The sequence below is a fragment of the Carettochelys insculpta genome, chromosome 7, assembly GCF_033958435.1.
Source record: "Carettochelys insculpta isolate YL-2023 chromosome 7, ASM3395843v1, whole genome shotgun sequence".
NCBI lineage: Eukaryota > Metazoa > Chordata > Testudines > Carettochelyidae > Carettochelys > Carettochelys insculpta.
In genome coordinates, this window is record NC_134143.1 from 53,383,811 (window position 1) to 53,396,563 (window position 12,753).

A 12,753-nucleotide genomic window follows, 5' to 3' on the forward strand; every position below is an offset into this window, starting at 1 on the left:
ACCATTTCCTGCAATGGAGAAATGTAAGGATTACTAAGAGATCCTGTCAGTATTTGGGTCAGAGATATAGCCCAGAGGGATTAGTATGATAGGCAGGAATAAGCATTAGACTGTATTAGCTACCATAATAGCACAATATTTCATCATGTGATGTCTAGTATACCAAATCTTTATTGTGATATAGTCATACAAATGAAGAAACTATCTACTGCCTCCCATCCCAAAAGGCAGTTATTACTCCTTTCAGGAATTCACACCTGACTTATACATGTCTGTGGTGCAGAAATGTATACTGTAGCAGAGAAAGAAACAGATTCATTTCCATTTAATTGTTTTAAAACGAAAGTACTATGAGATGCATGATGATTGGAAAATAATATATTTGCTCTGTGCTTGCAGAAACAATGACCGAGCATTTGTAGCATGTGGCAGTTAATACATGTTGGAGAATTATTTTAATATCTCTCTCCAAAATAGTAACCTTTTATGGAAAATTTTAGTATGTTTCTAAATAACAGTTTACTTTGGTGTGATTCAACCTTAATCCCTTTACCTACTTTCAGCTTAAAAAGCTGCCTAAGCCATATGACTGTTGAAATGCTGCAAGGTACAAAAATGGAGTTTTGTCTGATGTCCGAGTGTTTTTCCATCTCATAAGCATATATTTAAAGGAAACCAGGAGATAATAGCCAAAAGTCTACTACTCCAGTTTTTGCTTTGTTATACCAGGTTTAAGATCTTTTGATCCTCCCTTTCTTTCCTCTGACCTCTTCTAGGGGTCTTAAAATTATAAATTCCAGATTACACCTCTGCAATTTTCTTTCCTGGGATGATGAAAGGATTTGAGTATTACAATAATAATGTAAAGAATCCTTTTGGAGCTAATTTGAAACTGCAATAGAAAGGTAATTGCCAAAGCAAATTACAATATTTCTAAAGTGTTCTACTGATACCTAACAAATTTCTAGCCAATGCTTTATATTCCTGAGTATCTTGCATCAGCCTTTTTTTAAGCCCATCTTCCTTCTTCCATTTAATTTGTCCTTAGCTGTGTGCAGTGGATAACATTTCATCAGGATGGATTAAGATTGAGCTGACGTTGAAGCTTTCTGTTCTTTTGACTTTTAGATATAAATATTTTTCTCTGGTATCAGTTTATAGGGTTTCTGAAATAGGGATAGGTTAAGGGAAATGACTTTAAAAAAAAAGACATATGATATGGGAGAAAAGTATATGCACATAAAGTGTAATAATACTTCCAAGCGGAGAAATTACATTGAGGTTGTTGGATCGGCTGGCGCAGTAGGTTTCATCGGGCTAAAGTGATGTCACATGGAACAAAGGCTTTAGGGGTTTTATTTAGCTCATAATCCTCACACACTGCTAGAGCAGTTGTCCATGTGAGCAAACTGTCCCAAGCAGGAAGGGATAAACCATCTGGATTAAATGCAGCAGCCCTTGTCTGTGACTGAACTCTACAGAAAAGACCTTTCATTCTACGGTTTTGGAGTGAGACTGAGTTACAGTGGGTGTTGTGTTTTTTGTCTACTAAAGTTTCGAAGAATTAATAATTCAGGCAATACTTTGAAATATAAAACCACCACTTGGTTGTTTCTGAAGTCCCAGAAGAGCTCAGATACAGCTTGATCTGTTTTTTGATGTGTGTAATAGAAGATTTAAAAAGAGAGGTTCCTTCTCTTCTTTATCTCAACAGAAGTCAATTGTTTCATTCCAATGCCGATTCCAAGTAAGCATGCAAATATCGGCCGTTCTCAGAGCTGGGATGCTGCAGGATGGTATGAAGGCAACTGGGAGACTGAAAGTGCATTTGAATATCAGAGACCAACTGGGAGGCGAAATTCACTGACTTACGGTGGAGAAGGAGGTTGGTATGAACAGCCAAACCATAGACCACATGATATCATCTTGCAAAGAGGCACTGAATTGAAGCAAAAGCCATACCCATATCAGGATCCAGTTTTTAACCAGGGTCCTTTACGGAAGGGTTCTGTTCCTGACTTCACTTACTACGACAGACAAGCTGCAATGGCTGGCCGAAGCTCCTTGCCATCTCAGGATTATTACAGTGACCCATCTTTAGCCGCAAGATCACCTAAAGATCCACGCTATTATAGAGACCACATGATCAATAGATCATTACCGAATTATGGGATTCCCGGGAGCAGATTGGCTTGGGATCAGCTACAAGGACGGTTACCTGCCCCACACGAAGCCAGCCATGTGTGTAGGGATCCCATGAGTAAAATGATCCAAGAGGGGCAGAGAATGAGAAATAGAGATCCTTCTCCTGCAACATATGGTGTTGAACCACCCACCCCTAGATATGGAACGGAACCACCACCATTTCCCAACCGGCAGCTCTATAGTGATACAGCGGAGAGACCGATAGAGTCTGCAGCTGCTAGACAAATTACTCCAACGTGCTTGGTAGTTGATCCAAATTCTGCTGCTGTTCCTGATGGGAGCATAGGTCCATCTGGCATTGCTGTCAGTCGTGGTTATGGGCCCATCAGGGAAAATGTCAATGCAAAGATTCCTTATGATAGTTATGAAACTGTCATGACTCCTTCCCACTCTCAGATGCCTCCAGCTTTCCCAGGACAAGACATTAAAAGAAACTTTGATCCAGAGTTCCTAGCACTCCTGCGTTCAGAAGGTGTGTCAGAAAGCACACTCAATGCTTTGCTGCAGCAAGGGTTTGATTCTCCGAGCCTTCTGGCTATGATGGAAGAGAATGATATAAAATCTGTGGCTCCAAATCTCGGACAGGCCAGGGTACTTTCTCACATTGCCCAGAACTACAAAACAAAAATGCAGCTCCAAAGGCATGATAGGAAGAACAGTGCACTCCGTCCCAGGACCCGATCCAACAGCTTTAGTCATCGAAGTGAACTGCTACAGAATGAATATGGCATGCACCCTTCCACCGGTCCCGGTGTGGACAGCACAACAGTGCAGCAGCCGCTTCACCCTTCTCTACAGCCAGTATCACCAAGGGTAGGGGAGCTAAATCGTCGCCCATCCAGTGCCCCAACACAGCATCTTCTGGAAACTGCAACTTACTCTGCATCTGGGGCAGCTCACCAAGGTGCTCATTTTCTAGCTAATTCTGGATACAGCACTCCATTACCATGCAACATGCATGCCCGTCCAGTGTCTGCCTATTCCGCCCCAACGGGATTGCCAGTGACTGCAGTGCAGAATAACCCACATGCAAGTCCCAAAACGGCATATCCAACCTCTTATACGGTGCCCATGGAGCTGATGAAGAGGGACCGAAATACAGCCATGTCCCCGTTGCATAGCCCACACAGCAGCCCTCAGCTTCTCCGAAAGCCAGGAGCCCAAATGGATTCCACCTTGTCGATTGCTGGCCCAAGTTTTCACATGCAGCATTCTCCTTATCAGAAACTTACCAGGCGCACTGGACCACCAATTATTGTCTCAACCATGGCGTCACCTGAACCAAGTAATTTTCTTAAAGTATATTAATTTGCAGTGTGCCCTAGGAATGTTATGTCTGTGTTTGCTTACCATAAGATAAGTTTGGGTCTCATAAATCCAATTAGAGTTAGGGCTGAAATATTAGACGCATCCCCTTGCAAAAAAAGAAGAAAAATAGATTTACCCCCAGGCCACAAGTTATTCATTTTCCAGTGCTGTCTTTCACTGTGTGATTAAATTCAGAATATTTTATTTGATTAGCTAACTTCAGTTAAAGTGAGTAGTGTATCAGATAATTGTTCTGCTATGAATCTTGCTGTTACTGTTGCTTGTATGGAATCGGAGATTAGATACTGCACTTTCTGAGCAATTAGGCTACAGGTTTAGTTGTAGGTTTACTTCTTGCCTTTGTTATCGGGCACAAATATGTTTCTCAGAGGAAATGGTTAGCATTGTTTTGACCAAATTTATCAGATGGCTAATGGAGTTAAATCTAGAATTGACTTGCCTTTGACATTTCAAAATTAATTTCCTGTTGTATGAGGCACCTAAAGTAAAACTCCTGATTTCCTATTAGGAGTACCTGTAAGGGTGGCAACTAACTTTAAGTATAGACCAAGTTCCTTAATGAAATCAATGATTAACCACTAGAATATTTAAAAGAAGTGGTTGCCCCTTATTTCCCACCCCTCTCATTTTTGTCTGAAGAAATGTTCCCATCCCTTTCTTGTTGTGGGCTAAATGGTTCAAACAGACTTAGTGCTTCAATTTAAAAAATATAAATTGGTACTCACTTGTCAAAGATCAATAAAAATTAACATAGGAAAATCATTTTGCAGTAAGAGGAAATTTAGCCAATCTCATTCATTTGTTGCTTTGACTTTTCTGATGTTAAAAACCCTTTAGAATGCTTTTCGTCCATATTGATAGTGCCTGTACGGGAGAGAATTTTTTCTCTGAACTGCACAGCTGAGCCACCATGCAAACAAATCGTGAACAAGCACACACACAAAAAGCCTTAATAAAAGTATACCATTTATAGGCATAGAAACTATGCCAAGCCAGTGATGACATTCCACGAGAATCTATATAAAGAACTATTTTGCAAGTGGAAATGATAAAGTTGTCAAAATTCAGACCCCTTCCCACGCTGCTGGAATCCCTGATTTAGAAGGGAGATTCCTTCTGTTTTGTGACTATTTGATTTATTTTGGGTAATTTATAAACATACATCCTATTTATATATTCATCAACATTACGTGTTGGCATCATTCAGACACAAAGGAAGGGCATCCAGGAAAGGTTTTTGAATAAACAATTTCCAAAATCCTGAAAAAAGAGACATAAAACTGTGAACAAAATGGTGATTTAATTGCAGTGCATCAGATCCAGCTGATTACTTTGGTAACATTGGAGTGAAAGTACATATTAATACTGCTGGAAGGGTCTGCAGGGGTGCATATGTTTTGACTGATTTTCCCCCCATAGGATAAATTTAGTATTCCTTCCATTATTCCTCATATTTAAATTATGTATTATGTTCTGTAAAATATATAATATTCTCTTCCTTTAAAAAAATCCATGTAAGATAAGAAGAAACCAACGTTTCTGAGATCCTGAGCCCTCTTCCCAAGTCAAACATTCTTTCTCTATAACCAACTCATTTGCATGAGGATGACATTTGTTGCTCCAGTAATTTCATCAGATAATGGCCAGCTTGCAAAGCGGATCTGAAAACATATTCCTTAATTATGTGTTGCTAAGCAACGAGAGGGTTTGGTCATAATCACAGAAAGATTATCTTCTCATTGAAGTGGCTGAAAGGTTTAGCTGAAGGAGGACCTGTAAAATTCTATTCATTTATTTACTTTGCATTTTTTTTTTTTTTTCCAAAATAGAACAGGAGGCAGTTTTTTCCTCCCTTAAAATGTAACCTTAAACTAGAAGTCAAGGTAAGATGTGTGGCGTGACAGTTTCAAGATGTCTTAACCATGTTGAGGAATTAGCCTTTGAGAAACACCACGTCTGTGCAGCATTTGTTTATGACAATCAGAGTTGAGGGTGAACTTTCAGAATAGTCCTGTGTGCATATTTTTCAGCGTTTTCATAATTGAAGAGGAGTCTGGCTACCACTTTCACAATTTTTGTACTAATTGTTGAAGCTTTGCGTAATTGCTTTGTAGATAACTTGTATTTGTAGGGTCACACAAAAAGTGAATCTCGCTGCCCTGCCCAATGAGGATTTCCAGCGATGAGGACTGGAAACAAAAGAGAGGAACCAGACATCCGTCTCAAATACACAATTAGACAATCTTTCACACTCTTGATTATAAGCACAGGAGTGGAAGGAAGTAATCAAAGATCATTTCAGGTATTGTCCATAGTAGCTAAAGCTGGAATGAAGGACAAGGCTCCCATATAGGGGTGTACAAAGCAGTCATAGTGGATACCTGGATTCCTTGGATACCAGAGAGGATGATGGTTTCATGAAAAGAAAGAAACTTGATATTCCATAAGAGACAGTGGAGGGCACAGTATGCCTTAAATTAGAGGCCTTCCTGGAACGTGGAATGCCAGGCTGGACGATTCTAGCTATTTTTGACAAGAGGTTTCTGCAAAGGTAGATACTCATCTTAGTTCTCTTTAATAGTTTAGAGCTTGGTTCTGCTCAAATTCTGCCTAATTTATGTTTTGATTTTTTTCCCTTTATTTTCTACTGAATGGCAGGTAAACTTTGCTTTTGCTATCAGCTGCATGAATGATGGGCTACGGCTGTTAAATTGGTAGCCCAATTTAGGGAGTAGTCCAGTGAGAGGGAAGTAGAATTCTGACCTTAAGGGAGACAGGACCCGAAGTGGAGTAAAGGGCTTCAGCATGTGGGTAAAAAGATTTGCAGTTCTGTTCCTTTGATAGGGCCATGATGAAACTGGCGTAGGCCATTTTGGGCACAGAGGACATCTCATAGCTGGTACTCCTGATTTCATATATGCTCTATATTGTAAAATGTTAAAAAAATGAATTTGTGCTTTACCTGGTATAGTAAAACATAGCTGACTAGTTTAGAAATAACACCCAGGTTTCCTTCAGTAAAAGTTCTGTACAGACATTTAGCATGTAATCACAGTGTACATATGCAGGGTGGTCGGATTAACAATACAGAATGTAGCTGCTCCAAAGGAAGCCTCTGTGTACTGCATAAATCTTATTTAATTTGCACATTGACCTGACAGACCATAACAGACCATAACACGTCCTTTTGGTGCCTTTATGAGCTATAGTGTTAATCCAGGTGAGGTACAAACTCTCTCCACGTACTAAAAGATTAGTAATGAAGATTTCAGTGACAAAATAGAGTAGGAGTATAGAGACAAAATAATTTAATCTAAATTGGGAGTAGTTCCCCTCAGGCAGAAGTAAGAAAATGCAGTCCACCTTATGAGCTAACAGCTTGCATTATTTTGACTTAAAAATGATTTACAATTTTAGATGCACAAAAAACTGTCTTGGACTATTGAATTGTTTGATCTTAAATTTAAAAATGTCCAAGCAGATTTAAAAACAAGCTAACAACAATAATAAAGGGCCCCAGTAATCTTTGAAAGGAGGAAGGGATGTTCGGTTTGAATGAAGAGACGTGGCTGCAAGTCCCTATTTTGCCCAAATCAGTGAGCGGGGATGAAAATCTTGGCTCTGAATCAGGCAGACCAGACTTGTGGATGAGTCACCCACATCCTCAGCTGGTGTTCCAGCCCACGCCTACAGGTGAGTTTTTGACCCAATACCATTTTTGCAAAGATGGTTTGTCTTCAGCTAGCTTGATGGTCGGCTCCAACGGGTAGTGGACAATGGCTCAATATCTGGATGGCAGTCGGTTTCAAGCGGAGTGCCCCAAGGCTTGGTTCTGGAGCTGGTGTTGTTCAATATCTTTATTAATGACCTGGATTAGATTCTGGATTGCACCCTCAAGTTTGAAGATGACACTAAGCTATGAGGAGAGGCAGATACGTTGGAGGGTGGAGATAGAATCTAGAGTGACCTGAATAAATTAGAGGATTGGGCCAAAAGAAATCTAATGCGGATCAACAAGGAGAAGTGTAGAGTCCTACACTTGGAACAGAAGAATCCCAAGCATTGTTATAGGCTGGGGACTGACTGTCTAGACAGCAGTACAGCAGAAAGGGACCTAGGGGTTATGGTGGGTGAAAGGCTGGATATGAGTAAACAGTGTGCCCTTGTAGCCAAGAAGGCTAACAGCATACTAGGATGCATTAGGAGGAGCATTTTGAGCAGATCTAGAGAAGTAGTTATTCCCCTCTATTCGGCACTGGTGAGGTCACATCTTGAATATTGTGTCTAGTTTTGGGCCCCCCAGTATAAAAAGGATGTGGATTTGCTGGAGCACATTCAGCAGAGGGCAGCAAAAATGATTAAGGGGCTGGAGCACAAGACCTGTAAGGATAGGCTGAGGGATCTGGGCTTGTTCAGTTTACAGAAGAGAAGACTGAAGGGTGATTTAATAGCAGCCTTCAACTTCCTGAAGGGGAGCTCTAAAGAGGAGGATGAGAAACTGTTCTCAGTGGTGTCAGATGGCAGAACAAGGAATAATGGTCTGAAGTTGAAGAGGGAGGGGTGTAGGTTAGATATTAGGAAAAACTACTACACCAGGAGGGTGGTGAAGCATTGGAATGCGTTGCCTAGAGGGGTGGTGGATTCTCCATCCCTTGAGGTTTTTAAGTCCTGGCTGGACAAGGTCCTGGCTGTGATGACTTAGTGGGGGCTGATCCTGCCTGAAGCAGGGGGCTGGACTAGATGACCTTCTGAGGTCCCTTCCAGCCCTACGATTCTGTGATTCTGTAGTAGGCGTGTGTGTTTATCATGGGATATCTGTTATTTTCTGACAGTCAGCGTTATCTGTAAAACATTAATCTTCAGTGTGACAGGGATAGGTGGCTGAAATGATGGTTGTTTGTAAAATGGAATTTGAAAAGAATTTAAAAGGCAAGTTTAGGTCTCAATCCCATGTTATTTACACTGCCCAAACGCTCTTGAGCCCTAGTCAGGCTAACACTTATGCATACGTGTAACTTTACTTGTGTGAGTCACCCCTTTAATGTCAATGGGACAACTTGTGTAAAAAAGTCTATTGCCGTGGTATATGACTGCAATACTGACATCATAGTATTTTGTGAGTTTTGGGTGTGCAAGGAATACAGTTAGGGGCTTGTAAGGTATGTTATGGAAAGTTACCTTAACAGTGTCTGCTTTGTTTCATGGATTAAATACAATGCACCTTTAAAAGACTGAAATGCATAATAGTTTTATCACGAACAATAGAAAATGCTGCTGCTTCAACTCTATTGACAAGAAATAGAAAATTCCCTGCTTCAACTCCATTGACTTGAATGCAGTTACAGTAAGAAATGAATTTGGGGCTGTCAGAGGAGAATGTGGTGTCAGATGCACAAGAGGTGTTGGCCTCAATTTACACCTCTCCTTTATCCCAGGTATGAGGTTATACCATTGTTAGGACTTCCATATCCAGTACCTTCTCCAACTATATTAGCTGAAATGTTTTTACATTTTTTTTCTTGTAGTACTTTCCATAGCTACAGGATAAACAAGCTTTTTTTCCCTTATATATGTTAAAGGTTTCTGATCTTTACTGTTATAAGCATTTTTAAATGCATCTTCTCCCCTTTGCATAGAGTGAAACTACAGACCAGCTTAACGCAATACTGTACTGCTGAACTCAAGTTATTTTTAAAAAGAGAAAATTAAATTAAGTATCAAGTTGTATCATTAAAAAGTAAAAGGCCAGAATCAGTAAGATGTTGATTTGCAATAATTGTTGCAACCATAGGACAGATATTAAGCAATATACATAACAATTGACAGACTAGCTTTAGCCCTTGTCACCTTAAAAATACTCTGACATTAACAGCATTCTGTTGGCTTTCTGTAAGGAAGGCCAATTTGTAATCTCCTCTGTCTCCTATGTACTAGTGTTTGTTAGGAAGAAATGTGATCTGCTCACTTCTTTTTCTCCCAGGCATTCTCTCTCTTAAGCAGTGTTTATTTCTCTGTAGTAGAGGAGGGGCAATATTGCATAGACACATCCTGCAGTGCTGGGCACGGAGTGGAGGGTACAAGAATCCTCAAAAGTCTGAATTAGCCAGAGTCGATGGAGGAGGCAGAGCAGTGCATGCTCCCTGTGTGCTGGCATAGCTTTGTTTAGTCAATTGTGCAGTATCATGGCTTCAGACTTATCTACTCCTTCCTGCTCTCTGAGTGGTCCACCATGCTTGCCAGTCCTGGGACTCACATTCTGTGATTGAAATCCTGTTGCTTGGTCCTGTGCAGGTAGAGTGGATGAATCAGGGCCTCTGGAATAATTTGTATAGTGGGGATGCTGAAAGCCATGGAACCAAATTGTAAACCATGCACATGATTGGTACCGCTTCAAGTAGGGGGAGCTGCAACCACTACTTCAAGACCTATGGGATAAACAATTCAGAAAAACCAGTTATATAGCTTGTTGGAGCTCAAAATCTGCTTAGACTTCAATGCTGTGGCATGCTGAAGTGGCTTTCTATCCTGGCTTGTGTTGGACCGACACAGTGGCTCTTTTTCGGGTGCATAGGCACCCCTGTGAGGTCACTGTTCTCATTTCCTAGTCTCACCTATGCAAGGTGGCCTTGTGTGCCAGGTTAAATTTCTTCATCTGAGTGTAAGGACTGGGACTAATGAGAGAGCTCCTCAGGTGAGACTGGATGCCATTAGGACGTGCCACAACAGTGATATTTGAGCATATCATTGGCGCTAACACTCCATACATTTGGTGCAGAGTGGAGGAAACAGGTCCCTGGCTCTCCTATGTTACTACTGTCCATCCACAGAGTCAAGTACGGGGTCTGAACCGTAGAATGAGAGGTAGAGAAAGGAGGGAGGGAGGTCCCCTTCCCTCTTTTGCATATCTACACATGGTCAACAAAATCTTGACCTAATTATTTGGAGGGTGAGGGAGAGGAGGAGGGTAAGTGAGAAGAAAAGTATAATATAATGCTCCCTAAGTGCGTGAAGTAGACCCCCAAATGCGTACTTGTTCTGTAGAAAAATGCTGACTAGCTTGAGTAGTAGAGGAAAGTAGCAAGCAGTATTTGTTGGAAGGGGATTTGCTTGAGCAACTATAGAGAGCAAAAGAGTTAATGAAATGAGGGGGAATTCTCATAAAACCACAAATAGACTTTATGAACTTAGCCATGTTACTAGCACTCACAAGAAGAAAGAGAGGAGGGGATCCCCATAGTATTTGTTTGGATCAATGCTTGTGGAGTTCAGTTGTCAATAGCAAGCAAGCAGATCCGCTGACAAGTGAATCACCTCCTGGGTTGCATTCAGATCAGACCATCTTGGCACGTAAATAAGCTGCAGATGGGGCAGACTTCGATACATGACAGTTGAATGATACAAGTGATACAACTCTATATGCATTCAGTCCATTGCAGAATGAGGATAATGTGCAAGAACGTTGTGATAAATTGTAGACTCCTGGGTGCATTATATTTTATTTATCTCTTCTAATTTCCTCACTTACCCTCTTCTGATGAAGCAATATCCCCTGGTATTTTTCTAACATTGCAAATTGCTGAGCAACTTTAGGCAGCCACCTACTTGCAACTTTGGTTCACGAACAGATTGTCTGGCCTTTCTTTGAGGTCCAGATTCTTACTGAAGTCCCTGACTGTTCTGATCTGCAGGAATAGTTTCCTCAAGGAAAACAGGACTAGAATTGTTAGCAGCAGCTATTGGTCTTGGTTTCCTCCTCCCGCCCTTTCCTACAATGCTTTTATTATTGTATAGGATTGACATTAGAAAAAGTCCATTAGTTTGAGCAAGTGTATAAATTTCTTCTGCACCAAAGGAATATTGATGAACAAGTGTTAGGAAAGTAATTGTATAAAGGGACATACCATGTAACCAACCGAGAATGTCACCATATTTAAATATCCTATGGGGACACTTGAATAACTGGAAAAGTTTAGGCAACCCATTAGTATCCCACCTGGTCATAGCAATGGTCATCCCGCCCCCGCCCTTGAAATCTTCTCTATTTAATGGATCGTCCGAGGGAGGATGGAATCTTATGGGCTGAACCCTTTGGTTTAATGCTCTAGAACTTGTATTTTACTTTGGCAAGGTTTTTATAGTGGATTTTATCCTCCTTTTCCTACAGTAACAGAGGGATCAAATCCAAAATCGTTAGCTATGTCACTGCATACTTATATTGTTAATCTGTATTTAACAACTTGTAACACCAACTCTATTATACTGGTACAGCAAGTGAAAATGGACTCGGTTCTCTGTGTTCATCCCCAAAATACGCATCACTGAGCAATGATTCACACAGGTGAGAGGGCAAGAATGTAAGTACTTATTACATTGTCACTTTGTTGGCAGAGCATAAATTGATGGACTAACAAACACATATCCTTGGCTACAGCTACAGCACAGCATTCTGTTGATAGAAGTTACTGTTGGAAGAGAACTTCTGACAAAACTTCTGTCAACAGATCACGTCCACACACAAAAGAGCAATCCGCTCTATCCACAGAGAGCAGCCAGACTTCCTTGCTGCTTTCTTGACGGAACGGCCAACTGGAAGCTCAGCAAAGAAGGCTGCCTGGTGAACCGGAAGCCCTGTCTGTCGACCAGGGGGTTCCCCCCACCCCAGAGCATCCACATGGCTTTTTTGTTGACAGAAACAGTCGACCAAGGCATTATTCCTCATCGTGGAGAAGCGGAACATGGTCAGCGGAAGTGCTGAGTTTTGTCAACCAGCAAAACCCTCTAGTGTGGATGTAGATCTTGAGTCTCACATATTCTGTGCTCTCTTCCCACTGCTATTTGGGCCAGCCTTGTGAGACTGGTTAACAGAGTGGCACATCCAGTTTATGCAGAAGCACTTTATGCCATAGACAAACACTGTAGAAGCCAGTAGACTCTTGGGTGAAATCCTGCCTCCATTGAAGTCAATGGGACATTTGCCATTGACTTTAGCAGAGCCAGAGTTACACTGTACAAATTTGGAAGATTTGTCAGCGCCATATTAACTTTCCAATACTTCGATCTACAGAACCAATGGCTTCTTTATGTAAGAAATGCAGTAAATTTCAATCATTAAATGTCTTATGCCTTATTAAAAATAATAGGTTCTATTTTTCAAATGGATAATGAGGAGGTTTTCTGTTTTCCCATTTTAACGAGTACAGAAAATGTTTACTTTTAAAT

The 12,753-nt window shown here is 40.9% G+C and overlaps 1 protein-coding gene across 3 annotated transcripts in view; it reads left to right on the plus strand.

The window, feature by feature from the left end:
• CTBP2 (C-terminal binding protein 2) overlaps nt 1–12,753 on the plus strand; it is a 267,959-nt gene that overhangs the window by 179,148 nt on the left and 76,058 nt on the right. Inside the window, exon 1 of one of the 3 annotated variants that reach the window (XM_075000484.1) lies at nt 1,731–3,490. The exons of the other annotated variants lie outside the window; for them this stretch is intronic. Within the exon in view, the coding sequence (XP_074856585.1) occupies nt 1,735–3,490 (1,756 nt within the window). The 5' untranslated portion in view covers nt 1,731–1,734. Of the gene's footprint in view, nt 1–1,730; nt 3,491–12,753 lie in introns of those variants that run through there. 3 annotated transcript variants of the gene reach the window in all.